The following is a 20303-nucleotide window of genomic DNA, read 5'->3' on the forward strand; positions in this document are numbered from 1 at the left end:
CCACCACCTAGCATGACGAGAAAGTATTGTATGGCATATCACTAGCCTGGGAAGAGATCAGAATTCAGAATTTGAAAATACAGTTTCAACTGAAGGCATGTTGCTTTTGCACTATCATAAGTTGAATCACTGTAAGTCAGGGACCATCTGTATAGTAAAAAAGAGGGCTAGAATTGAGTCCTTGAAGCATTTCAGAAGTTCTGAAGTTTGGCCAGGAAGGAGCTAACAGTTTGATAAAAAGATATTTGGATACTTTACAGACAACTTAAATTTGGTATGTTTAAAGCAGAACTCTTTTTCTATGTTTCCTACCATGGTTAATGGCATTATCTGTTGACAGTGACAGGAGGCAGCCAAATGCCTAGGCTAATAGGGGCGGGTCCCTGATGAAACCCCACTTTCAAGCCAAAAACAGCCTGGAGGCTGAAAGACCAGGCTGCTGGTCCCAGATGAAACCTGCAACCCAGAGTGAGAACTTATGTTCCTGTTTGCCTGCTCTTTCCTGATTAATTCTTTTTGAGTAATGCCTTTTAACAATTGAATGTTACCTTTTCCAATACTCCCTACAGCTTGTCCCTTTCCCATTCTGAGCCCATAAAAGGCGCCCGACTCAGCCATATTAGGGGTACTTTCCCACTTTTGGATAGGGGGACCACCGCTACATCCCCTCTCCACTGAAAGCTGTTTCATCACTCAAGAAAACTCCCTGCCTTGTTCACTCTTCGAATGTTAGCACATCCTCATTCTTAGGTGCGGGACGAGAACTCAGGAACCAGTGTGTAAGCCAGACTTGGCCCAAGTGGGCCGAGTAGGTGGGCTGTCTCCTGCAGCAGGTAGCGTGCAAGCAAGGCCTGGGAGTGGCATTGCCAGCCAGAGTTCCTCAGCTTGCAAAGTGTCACTGTCATCACTGATTAGAAACAGGGATTGTCCTCATCTCCTTCACCTCTACATATTGGTGACTAAGACCTTTTTCCTATTGAATATCTTAATCTTTTTTTGTCTGTCTCAATACCATTGTCTTGGTTCCTGCCCTAATGATTTTCTTACTTGCATTTCTGCAGTGGCCTGCTATCCGATTTCTCTATTCCAGTCTTGCACCTCTCCAAGCTAATTTCTATAGTTGCCAGAGTCATCTTTTTTAAAATATGGGATAAACATATAAGTCTCCTGCTTATGGTTGCCAGATTTAGCAAACAAAAATACAGCATACCTAGTTAAATTTTAATTTCAGATGAACAAGGGATAATTTTACATGTATGTCCCATATAATTTTTTAGGACATAAATACTAAATTATTTGATGTTTGTATGAAATTCAAATTTAACTGAGCATCCTGTATTTTATCTGGAAATCTTGCTCTTCCTTCGAAGCCCAAAATGTTTCACCATCACTTTCAGGGTGAAACCTAAATATCCTAACACTGCATTACAAGATTCAGCATGTTCTAACCCCTATATACCATATGAACCACTCGGTGTCCTGAATTTGCTTTGCTGCTTTACTCCTTCATACCACTGATCACATGCTTATGTTTTCCTAGAATGCCCCTCTCTTCTTAGTTCTCTGGTTGATTCTGATTGATTGTTTAATACTGAAGTATCACCTTCTCTAACCCTCCAGTCCACACTCTGGATAATAATTGGGACACCAGGGCTGGGCGTGGTGGCTCATGCCTGTAATCCCAGCACTTTGGGAGGCCGAGGCGGGCAGATCACCTGAGATAGGAGTTGGAGACCAGGCTGACCAACATGGAGAAACCCCGTCTCTACTAAAAATACAAAATTAGCCAGGCGTGGTGGTGCATGCCTGTAATCCCAGCTACTCTGAAGGTTGAGGCAGGAGAATGACTTGAACCTGGGAGGTGGAGGTTAAAGTGAGCCGAGATCACACCATTGCACTCTAGCCTGGGCAAAAACAGTGAAACTCCGTCTCAAAAAAAAATTATTAATTAATAATAATAATAGTAATAGGGACACTAGCTTTTTGTCTGCATTCTCATAACATTCTTTGTTTTATATGATTGCAGAATTTATCATATTATAATTTAATTTTTTTAAACCTGCCTGTCTTCCTTAGATTGTGAGTTCTTTAAGCACAGGGTAAAAGTTGTGTCTTTTAACTCAATCCTTGGCACTTAGTAGGCTCTCAGTTAATATATGCATGAACCAATCAGTTAGTGAATGGGAAAGTAGGAAAGGACCCATAAGCATTAGCCACATAATTGGCCATTGGAGCTCACCCAGCTCTTCCCTATGGTACCTCCTTTGACCATCCTCTTTGTTCCTCAAAGATGCTTGATAAGAATAGGAACTAGGTTTTGATCTCTGTATCCCTAGGCCCTTAAATTGTAGGTGCTCAGTATATATTAAATGAATGAATGAATGAATGAATGAAAAACACATGAATGAATAAGTGTATCTTTCAGGGCCACAGCTCCTGTTGTCCCCTGCAACAAGTCCTAGAGGGTGCTGCCTCTGACCACATTTTTTATTCTCTAGGGCAGGCTCTATATAGCCTAAGTTGTAGCTTCTTTCTGTCTTACTTCTTCTCATCCAACTCTTCTTCCCTTTCTCATCCTAGGCCAGGAGAATTCTTTTCCCCCGACAGCAGCTGGCACATAACAGCTCAGTGAATGTTAGCAATCATTCACAGATGGAGCCTTTTCTTTCCTCCAGGGCTCTTGCCTTTCTGCCATTTCTTTCTCTCTCTCTGAGGCCAAGCCTGGAAAGCCATGGGGACCTGACATGGCTTTTTCTCCCAAGGATTGTGGTCTTTCCTCTTCCCACACAAGGGAGTAAGGTTTTCTTTGTCTCCCACCAGAGTAGTTCAGTTAAATAGGACTAGCATTAAGTGACTCTAATTATTTTTTATTAATGTTTAACTGCTAAATTTCTTTTTCAATTAAATAATTGTGTCTTTATGCTCAGAGGCCCTTTTTGCATATATATGGAAGTTCATTTATTTTATTAAAGGAAATACCACCTGCAAAACTATTAATGACTTGAGCTCTGTGATTAGTTCATTTTAGTGACATTTTGAGATTTAATAATTAATCTGGCTCAGGTTCAAAGAAAGAAAACTTAATGCCAGAAATTCCTAGCCAGCAAAGAATATAAACAAACCATACAATTGTCCCCTCAAATAACAGGAATCATTGAGATAGCCTTCTTGCAATTAGAAATGTTTTGAAAAAATGCATGAGGAAGGTTCAAGAAAGCATGTCAAAACAACAAAACTCAGTGTACATTCTCATTATTGTAACTGATCAAAGGATGTTTGCAATAGATTTGAATGTGAATAAATTAAATGTGACATTGATTTGGCAGAGGCGTACTAGTGATTGGCAAGAACATGTAGCAGGAGCAGCTTCTGCTAAAGCATAACTCACTTGCCTGTTGTTTTATTCTACTAGATTTCTTAGCAACTCAGTACTATCACACTAACCTAAGCCCTGTCACTTATTTACTCTTTGGGTTTCTACTCCCATCCAGGCAAGATTAAATTATTTTTGATTACTGATCTAGCAGGTGTTCTCTTGGGCCTGAATACAGAATACCTTTTGGTGATCTATGCACCTCCCTCTTTTTTCTTCTTTCTTTCATAGATGAAAAAGGTGATCTAATAACTTATTTCATCCTGGCAGTTCAACTTGTAGAACTAGAAAATGTAGTTTAATTAAACAACTTGGCAATATACTCAAGCTGAGACATCACTATAGCATTTGCTAGGCTTGAATTGTTTCTCAGCATGTTACAAAATTAACACTGTAAAAGAATATTCAATTCTGAACGTTTTGAAACACCAAATTCCCATTATAATTTTATAATTATATTGAGGATTAGGGGCTGTGTGATATATTCTGGGAGGCTACTTTCTGGGTGTGACCATCGTAAACAAATGTTACTGGTATGGGGTCCCAAAACATACTTCATGCCAAATTTCACTTATAATCTACATAAATCGTTTTGTAGTCTATGAAAAACATTTTAATTGACTCAAAGGCAATGTACTTATACTTTAAAATTTTTAATATTTATTAAAATAAAAATTATTCACTAGTGTATATAGTTTAAGTTATGGAAAGAAATTAGTAGAGCTCTCAAGGTCAAATTTATGTCTGGTAAGCAGTAAAAAATGTATGCATTGGGTATTTTTAGTAATTGAAATATTTTTATATCTTTATCTTATGTGTACTTTGAAAAGTATGTCTAGCTCCAGTAGATATTAAAGATATATGTACATTTAGCTTTTGTCACAAATGTACCGCTAATGTATAATTTTAAATTTTAACTTTTTATAAATCCAGTTTCTCATTTTTTATATGTAATATAACTTGAACTTTATAAATAAGCTATGGTTTTGTTCCCACAGAAGACTGAAAAAGAACCCAGTGACATGGGCATAAGACTGACTCCTGAGCCTTAACTTGCTCTTGAAAATAGTAAACTTTCTAACAATGAAGCACTGTTGAATTTATTTTAAACTATATTTAGATTTTGTCTTGGCATGTGTTTTGAACTTCAGTTTGAACATAGTTATATATGATATACTTGGAATTCACAAGTACTTGAAGCTAAATGGAGACTTTTTATAAATACTAAACTTTAGAGGAGCATGGAGCCAGAACATTAAAGATGAAATGGCATATTTGTGTGTGTGTGTGTGTGTGTGTGTGTGTGTGTGTGTGTGTGTGTGTGTGTTGTGTGTGTGTGTGTGTGTGTGTGTGTGTGTGTGTGTGTGTGTGTGTTCAACCTGCCTTTTTTCTACCTGGATTCATAACATTTTTAAAGCAAAGTTCTAATTCCCTAATAAAGGGCTGAGCATTAACTCTATTCCATTTCCATGTCTATCAATACAAAAATTATTCAAATACTTTTGAAGTCTATTATTATGGAATTTTATGCTTACCATGAATATTACACCATCAGCATCATATATATGTACATATAAAGTATTACTGAAACACTCCTTCATAGAAGAATTCTCCGTTGACTAGGTTTGAGCCTTTTAAAGAGAAAAATTGGGCTAAGGGATTGAAATCTTGAATGATGGTTTGAAAACAGTTATTCATTTTTATTTATACACACATCACACACAACATAAAAAAATACTAGTGACATTTTACATATCTTAAATTAATAAAAATGGATAATTTATAATTTGTGTAATTTGTATTTACCTTTTCTTATTCATTAAGTATACGTATAATAACAGATAATATTCCTAAAAAATGTTTTGTATATATACTTAGATCTGCATCTAAATATTTGATTCCATTTAATAGTATAGACTGAGAAATGTTCACTCCCACACCTCTGGTCTGAGTGTGGCTCCAGAGAAGCAGAATAATGGATACCTGAGGTTGAAAACTCTTTGGGTAACCTTTGAACCTATTCAGATATCTCTCAGCCCTTCCCTTTCCCCAGTACTCATCAAGTAATCTAAACTTATCTTCCAGTCATGATAACTTCATCAGAGAGCACTGGTCATCAGGTCTTAGCCTTCCCTCAGATATTAGAGTGCATTTCCAAAGCCCAGGTTTAAATAGCTTTAGTTTTCTTTCTCTCTCCCAACACATCATTGCAGAGACCTCTAGTATTTTTCTGCCATTTGTTTTACCTCCTCTTTATAATTCAAATATCCACTTATGTTATCTAATAACTTCCATAGCAGTAAGTGTATATTAAAGCTGAATTCCTTGCCTTTATGGAAAGTTAATGTATAGTAGGATTTTGCATGAGGGACTGTATGATTGGAGCAGAATAACTACTTATTATATCATGCCTAATGTCCGTGAGTGAGCTATAAGTCAGCATGTTAGTAGATTCCATATTTAAGCTTTGTTTTTTAAAAAAACAAACTTTAAATCTCTTTTCTCATTACTACACATAGCAAGTTGCAGCATTGAATGCAACAATAATACAGCTACCAAAAGGGCTCTTAACCAGAGCTCTTAGCAAAGTAACAGCATTGGAAAGGACTTGAGCCACAACCTTTTGGGGGCTTAAGTTCACATCACTGAGTAAATGAATAATACACTATAAATAACCATTAACTACATTACAAAAACAACGATGAGCTTGTTAAAGGCATTTAGATCTTTTCGCTTTTTCTCTTTTTTAATCTAATCCTTCACCAACAATGATAATTTATATTAAATTTTGACCAGAAAAATATATAAATTCAAACATTAAATACATGCAAGTTGAGCAGCTCAAATTCGAAATCCAAATTGCTCCAAAATCCAAAACTTTTTGAGCACTATTAAGGCATTCAAAGGATTTGGGGATACTTAACTGGTAAGTAAAAAGCAAATATTCCAAGATCCAAAAAATTCCAAAATCCCAAACACTTCAGTTCCTAAGCATTTCAGATAAGGGATACTTACCCTGTAATACTTTTCACAACTGATAATTTGTTTTCCCAATATTAAGGCTCCATAAACAACTTAAGCCTAAACTAATTTGCTCCAGCTGAACACCCCTGAAATGAGAGAGATTGTCACAGAACATTGGTCATTCATAACATATACATTTAAGGAAAGTTTTGACACACAGATTTTGATACAGCTCATGCCTTTTTTAAATTTGTCAGTATGGTTTCTTTCTCTTCTTCCCTGAGATTGGTGGAGAATGATATTCTTCAATATTTCACTCCAGGAGACTCTTTAAATGACCCTTTTAGAAGGGATTGACCTCATGCATGACTCTCAATTGTCAACTCCATGAGGTTCTGCTTCAGGTGGACAAGAAGGCCATTGTTGATACACTGCTCTAGATCCCTAGTCAGGGGAGCCAAGACAGTGGTGTAAAACATGGAAGCTATGGTGAGTGGAGACTTTTTGTTGATGGGAATAAGGAGGTAATGAGGCAGAGTGTTGTTAATTTGAGGGCTGCACGTGGTAACAACAGCCCTCTTGTCTCTCAGGCTGTGCGTCTCCTGAACCAGGTTCACAAAGCTTGAGAAGTTTGCTTGGCAGTGTAGTCATGACTGGCCTCAAAATCCATATTGGTATTCTCAATGGACAGTGTAACAATGCTTCTCGTGTGCTCAGGGAACTTAGATTTGGTGGACATAGAGTTTCAGGGTATCCAGCACCTAGCAGTGTCCAAAACTCTGGTGTTTTTCTCTGCAATGAAGTCCTTCATTCTGATCATTTCCAGTGCTATTCATTCTACAAGGTTTCCATCTTGTATCATTTTCCTTCAGTTGAAGTATTTCCTTTAATTTTTCTTGTAGTAGATATTTACTTGTGACAAATTCAGCTTTTGTCTGAAAATGTTCTTATAATACCTTCATTTTTAAGATATTTTCACTGGATATAGGATTCTAAGTTGTTTCTGATGAGAACTCAGTGTTATTTCTTATTTTTGTCTTTTGTATAAGTGTCTTTTTTCCTGTGTCTAGTTTTAAGATTTTATCATTAGTATTTAGCAATTTGATTTGGATGTGCCTTGGTTTTATGATTATCCTGCTTGGGGTTGTTGAGCTTCTTAGATCTGTGACTTTATATTTAGTCATTATTTTCTCTTCTCCTTCCATGACCACGTGTATATCAGACTGCATAGTATTGTCCAATAGCTCACTGAGGCTCTGTTCATTTTTTAGCCCTTTTTTAAAACTCTCTCTTGCTTCAGTTTATCTATTTTCTATTGTCTTATATTCAGATTCACTCTTCTTCTACAATATCTAACCTACCATTAAGCACTCAATTTTTTTATTTCGTAGGTTGTTTTTCACCTTGAAGTTATATTTGGTTCTTTATAATAGTTCCCATTTCTTTCCTCATGTTGATTTTTTTCTTTAACTCTTTAGACATTTTATAGTAATTGTGATAAAGTCCTTGTCTGTTGATTTCATCATTTCTGTCATGTCTAGGTCTACTTCTGTTGACTGGTTTTGGGTCATCCTTTCCTCTTCACCTATTGATTACATGATGAACATTGAAATATTATGTTTATTATCCCAGTTTTGTTGTCTTCCTTTAGAAAATACTGAGTTTTGTTCTGGAGGGCCATTAATTGACATGTGAACCAGCCCAAACTTTTGGAAGCTGTTTTTTGTTGTTGTTGTTGTTGTTGTTGTTTTTTTTTTTGAGACAGAGTCTCACTCTGTTGCCCAGGCTGGAGTGCAGTGGTGTGATCTTGGCTCACTGCAGCTTTGACCTCCTGGGCTCAAGTGATCCTCCCACTTCAGCCTCCCGAGTAGCTGGGACCACAGCTGCATGCCACCAGGCCTGGCTAATTTTTTGTAATTTTTTTTTTTTTTTTTTTTGTAGCAACAGGGTTTCACCATGTTGCCCAGGCTGGTCACGAACTCCTGGACTCAAGAAATCCACCTGCCTCAGCCTCCCAACGTGCTAGGATTACAGGCGTGAGCCACCACGTACGGCTAGAATCTTACTTTTAAGTTTTGTTAGGGTAGATCTAGAGCAGTGCAGTCCAATCCAAATTTTTGCAATGATGGAAATGTTTTATAACTGTACTTTCCCATATAGTGGCCATGAGTCATATTTGGCTATGAAATACTTGAAATGTGGCTAGTATAATTCAGTAACTGAATTTTTTATTTAATTTAAATGGTATGTGGCTAGTGCCTATTGTATTGTAAAGCATAGGTCTCCAATAAGCTGTACTCTCATGCCAGTTTAGCCCTACACCTAAGGAGTGACCTTTCCGGGATCTTTACAATGTCTCAGGTGTTCAACGAGCTCTCCCTGGCTGATTAGAACTTGACTTTTTCCTAGTCCAGTGCAAACTCCAGCAATTTTAAACCTATAGTTCCCCAGTATTCTTTAGTGAGAAGTCGTCTTTCCTGCTTTATGGAGTTTCACCCCGCACATGGACAGCTTAATATTCAGCTCAACACTCAAGTGGATTACTATGCAGATTTCTAAAACTTACTCTGTGTATTCTGGTACTATGCCTAACATATCCCAGTATATTCCAGCTTTCTCAGGCTCCCTAAACAACCATCTCTTATCTCTCCGTAAACCACCATCCTCTGGTTGGGTTCCCCCACCCTGTGTAGCAGCCAGTAATGTGTCTCCAGCCAGAAAGCTGGGATGATATAGGGCTTATCTAATTTGTTACTCATTGATGCCCTTCAGGGATCATACTACTGTGCTGCCTATTGTCCAGTATCTGAAAAATGTATTTTTGTCCAGTTTTCTAGTGATGTCATGGCAGGAGGACTAGCCTGGTACCAGTTATTCCATCTTTTGTCTGAAACTAGTAGATTACCTCTTACTTACTAACATCTCTACCCATTTCAAAGAGAGATGTGTACAAGTTTGGTATGTTTATTTTTTAATAGAATGAAATAAATCACTATTTTAAGATATATTTGTACCTTCTTCTGTTGTACTATCACTGCCCAGTAGCCAGTTCTTTCCCAACCTTTACAACAGCCCATTGAAGAAGACAACATTATCTCCATTTCACACAACACGAAAGTGAGACACAGGGAAGTTAAATAATATTCACAGAGTCACACAGCTGGTAAATGGTAAAACTGAGATTTGTATTCAGTGGTCTGGCTTCAGAGCCCAAATTCTATGCCACTATTGAGAAACATTCAGAGAATAACAATGTGAAGAGTATACATATGAGTAATTTGAGGTATAAATATTTATACTTACATAGTCACATATAAACAAGATTCAATTTTTAAATCAATAATGTTTGGCTTACATTAGAATATGGAAAAATCTGTAATCTGCATAAACTTTTCAATCTTTACGGGAACTCTAGAGATTACTTAAGGGGAACAAAAGGAAGATACTTCCATTTGGTATTGTTTGTTTATTCATTTATTTTTTTGAGACAGAGTCTTGCTCTGTCACCCAGGCTGGAGTGCAGTGGCATGATCTCGGCTCACTGCAACCTCCACCTCCCAGGTTCAAGCGATTCTCATGCCTCAGCCTCCAGAGTAGCTGGGATTACAGTACACCACCACACCTGGCTAATTTGTGTATTTTTAATAGAGACACGGTTTTGCCATGTTGGCCAGGCTGGTGTCAAACTCCTGACCTCAAGTGATCTGCCTGCTTTGACCTCCCAGAGTGCTGGGATTACAGTCGTGAGCCACCACACCGGCCCATTTGGCATTGTTTTATAAAAGCTTACTCACCTTGTAATACATAACTATCTTAGGACACATAATACTGTTATGAGTATAAGCCCCATTTTCAGATAAAGAAACTGAGACTAAAAAGTTAAGTAGCTTTCTTGGTGTCACACGGCTAGCAAATGGTAGATTTGGGATTGGAACCCTGTCTGAGTCAAAGAATTACCCATGTGGATTGTCATCACAGTGTTATTTTTTTTAATGAAGAAGTGAAATATTGGAAGCAACAGTAGAGGTAGTTGTTAAGTAAATCATGGTACAATACTAGTGACAAAATACCATTCGGCCATCTTTTTTTTTAAATGTTAAAGAAAAATATTTATTGGCAGCAAGATAAATAAGTAAAATGATGAATATTTGTTTTTAAAATACAAACATTTATGTGAAGAAAGACTCCCATTCCTGCTTTATCCTTACGCAAACACTGAAACATACTGTTATTTGATAAACGTATGGAGATATAGGGTGATATTGTTCCAAGGAATTGGAAGGAAAAACACTTGCTTTTTGGTAGTTTGTATTTGAAAATAGACTTTCTTAAAAGTCTTTAAGGTCTACAATTCCTATCCTGTTTTCTCCACCTAACTACTTTCTTATCAATTCCAAATATTTTCATTGTTATTGTTTGGGGTTTTTTTTGTTTTGTTTTGTTTTGTTTGAGATGGAGTCTTGCTCTGTCACCCAGGCTGGAGTGCTGTGGTACAATCTCAGCTCACTGCAACCTCCACCTCCCAGGTTCAAGTGATTCTCCTGCCTCTCAGCCTCCTGAGTAGCTGGGACTACAGGCATGCACCACAATGCGAAGCTAATTTTTATAGTTTTAGTAGAGACAGGGTTTTCCCATGTTGGCCAGGCTGGTGTTGAACTCCCGGCCTCAAGTGATCTGCCCACCTCGGCCTCCCAAAGTGCTAGGATTACAGGCATGAGCCACAGAACCTGGCCCTTCAATTCCAAATATTTACGAGACCGTATTTCCTTTCATAAATGATTTATGTTCTGTTTAATTTTGCCTGGTACCAGTTATGTTTTTGGTACCAGTTTTGTTTTTTCAGAAAAACAAAAGGAAATTCTTTTTTAGGAAAAATTATAGTCTCCATATTTTTCAACTCTGAAATCTTTAACCATCTTCATATGTAAAAATAATTAATATATTCAGATTGGCTTTTCATTTGCCTCAATAGCTATTATAAGAAAGTCTTAGAAGAGTAATGTTGAATAAAGAGAAATTATGTGAAGGCAGAAGAAACAAGAACAGATCTTTGCCCTCCATTTTCTTTTCATCAGAAAGCATATGCATGTACCAACTGTAAGACTGCAACTATAGAGGTGACATAAAGTAGGCATAGGCACAGCTTCAGGTGACGTGACTGATCTATTATACAAAATCCAAGCAAGCTCCATACCAATTTCTGAATATCTCTTGCTACTTGAGGTCGGTTACTAGTGCAAGTTTAACCTGGTTCTGAACTTTTCATTCCACTCCAAAGAACGAATTTCCATTAAGACACAGGAACTTGAATTTTTGTCTACTTCCGCTATTTCCAATATGATATTGAGGAATTTCCTTTGAGATACATCGTCACCTTACATAAGAATTCTCGAGGGTATAGGAAAAAGAAAACCTGATTTCTCTACTCTTATTCTCACTTGTAGCAACTATTCAGAAGCTCGCTTACTGTGGTGATTAAGCTACTCATGGGGAATTGCTGTGTGTTGTGAAAATTACAAGAATATTTATAAATATTGTTCTTACCTGCACATATTTGCTTTGAGGGAGAAGTTTCTTTAGATGGGCCCTTCTTCACATCTAAAACTAAGTCTATAACACTAAAACCACAAAAACTTTTCCCCCTTTAAGTACAAACTATTATTTTAAATGTTACTTTAATATCAGAGCTTACCTTTTTAAAGGACTATACAATCAATATTACTTGAAATTCACTTGAGAAACAGAAAGGTGATATCATACATTTAGATATCCAGATGTTGCCCTTTAAGTGACATTTTTTAAAAGTTTTGAAATTTTAAAAATACTTGAGAGAACTTTTTTTTTTGGTCAGTGTTGTCAGACATTAGTTACATTAACATTCTAATTTCACATTACAAATAACATATTCCTAAAAATCAGGTAATACAGGTAAGCAAAAAGAACATTAAAAAATTTCACACATTTAGAAATGCATTGTAAAAACAGAAGGAATGGACCAGGCATGGTGGCTCACGCCTGTAATTCCAGCACTTTGGGAGGCTGAGGTGGGCAGATCACCTGAGGTCAGGAGTTCAAGACCAGCCTGACCAACATGGAGAAACCCGGTTTCTACTAAAAATACAAAATTAGCTGGGTGTGGTGGCACATGCCTGTAATCCCAGCTACTCGGGAGGCTGAGGCAGGAGAATCACTTGAACCTGGAAGGTGGAGATTGCGGTGAGCCAAGGTTGCGGTAAGCCGAGATCACACCATTGTACTCCAGCCTGGGCAACAAGAGCGAAACTCCGTCTCAAAAAAAAACAAAACAAAAAAAAAACAACAACAAAACACAGAAGGAGTGAATAAAGACCAAAGATGTAATTACTGTATTGCATTTATTTTTAAGATACGTATCTTTTCAAATATTAATATCTCTGAAACTATGTGTGAAATTTGCCTTTCTTAATGCTATAGTGATGCTTCTTAAATGTGATGGTCTTTTATTCAAGGAAATACAGTAACAAAGGATTGATTGTAATTTTGGGTATAGATACTCCTAGATAGAATTCTGAGGAACAGAACTGCATTGTACAATCTGTTTGCACAGATTTGAGAAAGTATTTCCAACAGCAAAGAGCCTCTCTGCAATGGTGTCTAGGGCATGCCAAACCCTGATTCCATTCCTCTCCTCCTCCTTTCCTGCCATACCACTCCAGAAGAGAAAGGGAAATATTAATAGATGAGGCTTGGTTCTGGTACTACAGAGGGTGACGTTAGCATTCACACATCTGAACAGCAAAGAAAAAAAAAGGGTAGTCAGAGCACTTCTTTCTCACCAGTGGAAAAGTACAGTCACTGAGTTTTAGGGCAGAAATCAGTGTTAAGCTTAGGAAATCTTTCATAGAGTGTCTCAGGCTCTTGTGTAATATTTCACATTTGTTCGTTTCGTTTTTTTGGATAGTAAATATTTCTACTATGGGGTGCTTCATGTCTATTATAGCATAAAATCAGGGCAGAACTGTTTGTGTAACATTAGTATGTAATCATACAGCTTTTTCAAACATATACATATCTGTATATTATTTAAATGCAAAGTATGTATGTATATGTTTATATGTATATAATATGTATTTTATTTTTATTGGCTTTTTATAAAAACTTTATAATTAGAAATTTAATAATTTCTTCCATTTATATATGCATGCAGGAAATACTAAACAATGAAAAATACAGAGAAGAAGTCAAAATAAAAAGCCAAGATTTTTATGAAAAAGAAAAACTCCTTAGTAAAGAGACCAATGAGGAACTCTTGCCTCCACCAATTCAAACTCAAATTAAAGGCCATGCCTCTGCTCCATACTTCGGAAAGGAAGAACCCTCAGTGGCTCCCAGCAGCACTGGTAAAACCTTTCAGCCAGGATCCTGGATGCCACAAGATGGCAAGAGCCACAATCAATGAATGCATTATGGTCAAATCTTTTCATGTACATGGATGTGACTATTTTAACAAATAAAAGAAGTCAAAAGTTAATTACCTTGTATTTTCTGAATGTACAGTAGTTTCCTATTCCATTAATCTTGAGTTCATTTTTAGTATGCACAAGAAATGTGAGATTATGTACTATAGAAACCTAACTTCTTTTATACTTAAATCCTTCATTTGACTTAGTCATTGTTATTTATGAATTTGCTTAGATTTGTTTTTCCCTCTGGATTACTCCCTTGAGAAGGATCCTGTAGCTGTGAATGCTTAGTATATTTTGGATCTTTATGATCATTTGGGAACCACTCGTAGATATAATTGGGTACAAATAATGAGGGTAGAATAGTGAGCTCTCCCAACTGATCAAATATAGGAGAAAAAAGAATGAAGATTCTTATTTCTGGAGAGTGACCTGTAAGATTCTAAAAGACTAATCAAAAATGTGAACTTGGATAAAACATGTAGAGGCAAAGAAAACTTAGTTGATAAGTGAAAAAAAACCACTAAGACCTTGATGAGAGGATGGGACAAAAGCTGGCTTATGGTGGGACTCTGGTTGGAATTTGAAGAGAGGAATTAGGACCAATAGAAGTATACAATCCATAACAAAGTCTGAAAGGACAGTAGAGAAAGAAATAATGCAATAACTGGAGTTCCATGCGAATGAAAATTACTTTGAAAAAATAGAAAATTGGGAGAAGCTCTCAAAAAGCAAAAATTAATTCCACTAGAAGACAGAAGACAATGTACATGTTAAAACATTACATACAAAAGTACATTAAAAGGGCCACACATTTTCTGGAGTGTACAACCAAGTTTTTGTTGTTATTCTAAAACAGTTTTTCTGACAATGTTTGGCATACAATAGATGCTCAATATTTGCTGAACAAATGACCCAAATTTGTGTGTGTGTGTGTGTGTGTGATTACGAATGCTTTTATTTTCTTTTGTATTTTTTTTTATTATTATACTTTAAGTTCTAGGGTACGTGTGCATAACATGCAGGTTTGTTACATAGGAATACATGTGCCATGTTGGTTTGCTGCACCCATCAACTCATCATTTACATTAGGTATTTCTCCTAATGCTATCCCTCCTCTAGACCCCCACCCCCCCAACAGGCCCCGGTGTGTGATGTTCCCCTCCCTGTGTCCATGTGTTCTCATTGTTCAGCTCCCACTAATGAGTGAGAACACGTGTTGTTTGGTTTTCTGTCCTTGTGATATTTTGCTGAGACTGATGGTTTCCAGCTTCATCCATGTCCCTGCAAAGCACATGAACTCATCCTTTTTTATGGCTGCATAGTATTCCATGGTGTATATGAGCCACATTTTCTTTATCCAGTCTATCATTGATGGACATTTGGGTTGGTTCCAAGTCTTTGCTATTGTGAATAGTGCTGCAATAAACATACATGTCCATGTGTCTTTATAGCAGTATGATTTATAATCCTTGGGTATATACCCAGTAATGGGATTGCTGAGTCAAATGGTATTTCTAGTTCTAGATCCTTGAGGAATTGCCACACTGTCTTCCACAATGGTTGAACTAATTTACACTCCCACCAACAGTGTATAAGCATTCTATTTCTCCACATCCTCTCCAGCATCTGTTGTTTCCTGACTTTTTAATGATCACCGTTCTAACTGGCATGAGATGGTATCTCATTGTGGTTTTGATTTGCATTTCTCTGATGGCCAGTGATGATGAGCATTTTTTCATGTGTCTATTGGCTGCATAAATGTCTTCTTTTGAGAAGTGTCTGTTCAAATCTTTTGCCCACTTTTTGATGGGGTTTTTTTTTCTTGTAAATTTGTTTAAGTTATTTGTAGATTCTGGATATTAGCCCTTTGTCAGATGGGTAGATTGCAAAAATTTTCTCCCATTCTGTAGGTTGCCTGTTCACTCTGATGGTAGTTTCTTTTGCTGTGCAGAAGCTCTTTAGTTTAATTAGATCCCATTTGTCAATTTTGGCTTTTGTTGCCATTGCTTTTGGTGTTTTCGTCATAAAGTCATTACCCATGCCTATGTCCTGAATAGTACTGCCTAGGTTTTCTTCTATGGTTTTTATGGTTTTAGGTCTAACATCTAAGTCTTTAATTTATCTTGAGTTAATTTTTGTATAAGGTTTAAGGAAGGGATCCAGTTTCAGCTTTCTACATATGGCTAGCCAGTTTTCCCAGCACCATTTGTTAAATAGGGAATCCTTTCCCCATTTCTTGTTTTTGTCAGGTTTGTCAAAGATCAGATGGTTGTAGATGTGTGGTGGTATTTCTGAACCTCTATTCTGTTCCATTGGTCTATATATCTATTTTGTTACCAGTACCATGCATGCTGTTTTGGTTACTGTAGCCTTATAGTATAAAGTCAGGTGGCCTGATGCCTCCTGCTTTGTTCTTTTGGCTTAGGGTTGTTTTGGCTATGTGGGCAAAAAAAAAGATTTTTGGTTCCGTATGAAATTTAAAGTAGTTTTTTCCAATTCTGTGAAGAAACTCAGTGGTAGCTTGATGGGGATAGCATTGAATCTATAAATTACCTTGGGCAGTATGACCGTTTTCACGATATTGATTCTTCCTAACCATGAGCATGGAATGTTCTTCCATTTGTTCGTGTCCTCTTTTATTTCGTTGAGCAGTGGTTTGTAGTTCTCCTGGAAGAGGTCCTTCACATCCCTTGTAAGTTGGATTCCTAGGTATTTTATTCTCTTTGTAGTAATTGTGAATGGGAGTTCACTCATGATTTGGCTCTCTGTTTGTCTTTCTTGGTGTGTAGGAAGCCTTGTAATTTTTGCACATTCATTTTGTATCCTGAGACTTTGCTGAAGTTGCTTATCAGCTTAAGGAGAATTTTGAATGACCCAAATTTTTATGCTCTGAATATCTTGGTTAAGCATTAACAATGAATTCCTAAAAACACATAAATTAAAATTTTTACTTAATAGCAGGTAAAAATTTTAACTGCCTAAGAAATACACTACAGAAACATAAAACTGCATAAAACATTTATACTAAAACAAGTAATCAAATGACAAAATCACCACACTTAATGACAAAAAGCCCAACATTCCAGCAGCCCTGTTATATAATATCAGGTTAAATATTTTATCTTATTACATCATTACAAAGTGATACTACATTTTACCACAGAGGCAAAAAAGGAACTAGTCACTAGGAGATACATACAGCCAGCAGGGTGGCTCAGACCTGTAATTCCAGTGCTTTGGGAGGCAAAGATGGGAGGATTGCTTGAGGCCTGGCATTTGAGACCAGCCTGGGCAACATAGCAAGACCCCATCTCTATAAAAATTTTTTTTTTTTTTTGAGATGGAGTGCAGTGGTGCCACCTTGGCTCACTACAAGCTTGGCCTCCAGGGTCCAAGCAATTCTCCTGCCTCAGACTCCTGACTAGCTGGGATTACACATGTGCGCAACCACGCCCAGCTAATTTTTATATTTTTAGTAGAGACGGAGTTTCATGACCCCGTTCGAGACCATGTTGGCCAGGCTGGTCTCGAACTCCTGACCTCAGGTAATCCAGCCGCCTCAGCCTCCCAAAGTGCTTGGATTACAGGCATGAACCACCACGCCCTGTGGTAAAATTTTTTTTTTAATTAGCTGGGCATGATGGTGTGTACCTGCAGTCCCAGCTATTTGGGAGGTTGAAGTGGGAGGATCACTTGAGCCCAGGATTTCAAGGCTGCAGTGAACTATCATCAGGCCACTGTACTCCAGCCTGGTGACAGAGCATGACTCTGTCTCTTAAAAAAAAAATGGAGATATAATTTGTTATATAGTTGGGACTGTGAATTGAGATACTGAGATTTAGATGTTCTTAACTCCTAGACTGGATTGTAGAGAAAATTGTAAATGTTTTAACACACTAGTGTTTCTACTGCCAAATTCCTGTTATCTCATTAATTGCATTCCATATGCACCTTTTGCAAATGTTTACCATATAGTCTGTTTATAAACATCTTAGGTATGGCAGAAATTAACTACTGATTTTTATGGTTTTCATTTTAAAATACTGTTTTGCATAAGCAGCATGAGAAAATCTTGGCCAGGAGTCCCTTATAGAAAATGCCTTGTGTTAAAGATGATGATATACACCCACCATTATTAGAAGAGCTTGTACTTTGAAGGAGATTTCTGGGGTGGAAATTAAATTTGTAATAACCTATCTATATCCCTTTCCTCCAGGCTGACATGTTTAGGATGACTGGTCACATTAGTTAGGTAATACTGGCACAGAGTTAAATATCCTGCATAAAAAGTGAATTAATATTTGCCTTTCTAAACAACTTTTCTAAAAAAAAAAAAAAGAAAACAAAAAAACCTTGCTTTTAGGCCAGACACAAAGCAGAATTAAAAATATTAAATATTAGTTTGCCCACCATATTTCATATAATAATTATACTCTGGACATTTACAAGTTTATTATGAAAATGTCTATTCAAGACAGATTTCAAACCTATGCCAAAAAACTCAAATTTCAAAAGTAAAACTGTTCATGTTAACATAAAGAATATTGTATATACTGTAAGTACTTTCTCAGAAGCCTTCCATTCTATGCCTCTGCTATACATGCATATAGCATACTTTTGGTTTTTACAAAAATAGCTTCACATTACACAAACTGACAAAGTACAGAAAATGCTGGCTACTGGATTTAATTATATAAACCTAGCTTATTAGCTATGCCTTAGATACCTGAAGTTAAAAATCAACAAAAATGAAGGAAATGCTTTTCCATTCTTATCTTTAACAACAGAGTTCTGGATATCATTTATTTAACCTTGAATCAATACCCTTATATTGATTGTTTAAATGCTATCTCATTAACTATGCTATTTAAATGTAATCTGAGTTTTAGAGTAGGCTTTCCCAAATTGTACTTAAGTTCTTTGGAGAAAAAGAGAGGTGTAGAGGACAATCTATGGTAGTCAAGTTAAGACTCCAAGAGATCATACAGAAAAGAAATTTGTCTAAGTTGTACATGTGTTTCCCAAACTTTGGGTATTTGACCATGTGATCTCTTTTAATGTTTGAGAAATGCAGAATTTGTCCTTAAATATTTATTCCAGATATGAAGTAAATCAGCATGATTCTATAACCAGTAGCAAATATAAAAGCAATCATTCCTAAATAGGATCAAATTTCCTCCAGCTTAGAACCATATAAAATATAAGGTCTATTCCAACATTACGTTTCCAGCTCACAGCTTCCTGTGCCTTTTTTTGAGACGGAGTCTCGCTCTGTTGCCAGGCTGGAGTGCAGCAGCATGATCTCGGCTCACTGCAACCTCTACCTCCTGGGTTCAAGCAATTCTCCTGCCTCAGCCTCCCCAGTAACTGGGATTACAGGTGTGCGCCACCACACCCAGCTAATTTTTGTATTTTTAGTAGAGATGGGGTTTCATCATGTTGGCCAGGCTGGTCTTGAACTCCAGACCTCGTGATCTGCCCGCCTTGGCCTCCCACAGTGATGGGATTACAGACATGAGCGACCGCACCCGGCCTCCTGTGCTTATTTCTAGTTTGCTTATTATAAACAAGTAAAATTAAAAATGTCCTTATATATCTGATAACTAGTAATATGCTGAAAGTTATCATATGGATACTATGGCTCAAGTCCTGACACACAAACTTTTATTTATTTGCTGATTTTTGATAAAATGTTTGTTACAGGCAGCCAGGGGACGGCTTTCTTTCTCCCCCAAGACCAGCTTTAGAATGGTAATTGATTGTACTTAGTTCTCAGAACTTCAGAAACAACGTAATAAGTAAACAATTTCTTAAAAGTATGCTAGATAATAGCAAATGGGATTCCTTAACAACAGTACTCTGTTGCAGTGAGAGGTGATTTTTCTGAAGAATCCCAAACCTCACAATATTCTCTATACTCCTCCAACCCCTTACACACACACACACACACACACACACACACACACACACACACACTGTAAAATATCAATCTCACATATATAAGGCTCTCTAAATGATGGGAAAAAGTGGGAAAAAAAAGCATACATCAAACAAATACAAAATTGGCATGTGTTAAGACTAATAAATTATAGAAAAACAGACCTTTAAATACCTTTAAGTTGTTACAACAGAACTGATGAAACCATAACTTTAGTAGGTAACTGAGAATTATGACTATATCCTTTGCTTCAATACTTTAAAATGTGACCCTAAGTAAAACATGTACATAAATTCTTTCCATGAACAGCTTGATTGCAGAAAACCAAACGTATTATAGATATGTCTTAACACTGAATAATTTCAGTGCCTTAAGTTATAATGTGTTGCCCACACTGGCACCCAGTAGAGACTGATAATCTAAAAGAATAGCATTAAGTGTTATTCAAACTGTTCCATAAACATTCTCAGTGGTCCTTAGGTTCTGAGAGATACAGTCCTGAGGTTTTACAAGTATGCTTAGCTGTAACTGAAATTCTAACTTGCATAACATAATGTAACTCTAAATGTTAGTTCCTCCAAAA

General features: G+C 36.8%; 1 protein-coding gene across 1 annotated transcript in view; it reads left to right on the forward strand.

Moving 5' to 3' along the window:
* The window catches only part of NDUFAF2 (NADH:ubiquinone oxidoreductase complex assembly factor 2), a 216035-nt gene extending 202188 nt beyond the window's left edge, over window positions 1-13847 (forward strand). Inside the window, exon 4 of the mRNA XM_032145426.2 lies at window positions 13524-13847. Coding sequence (XP_032001317.1) covers window positions 13524-13775 — 252 coding nt within the window. The 3' untranslated portion in view covers window positions 13776-13847. The remainder of the gene's footprint in view (window positions 1-13523) is intronic.
* The last annotated feature ends 6456 nt before the right edge of the window (window positions 13848-20303 follow it).

The sequence above is a fragment of the Hylobates moloch genome, unplaced genomic scaffold, assembly GCF_009828535.3.
Source record: "Hylobates moloch isolate HMO894 unplaced genomic scaffold, HMol_V3 SCAFFOLD_23, whole genome shotgun sequence".
Classification (NCBI taxonomy): domain Eukaryota; kingdom Metazoa; phylum Chordata; class Mammalia; order Primates; family Hylobatidae; genus Hylobates; species Hylobates moloch.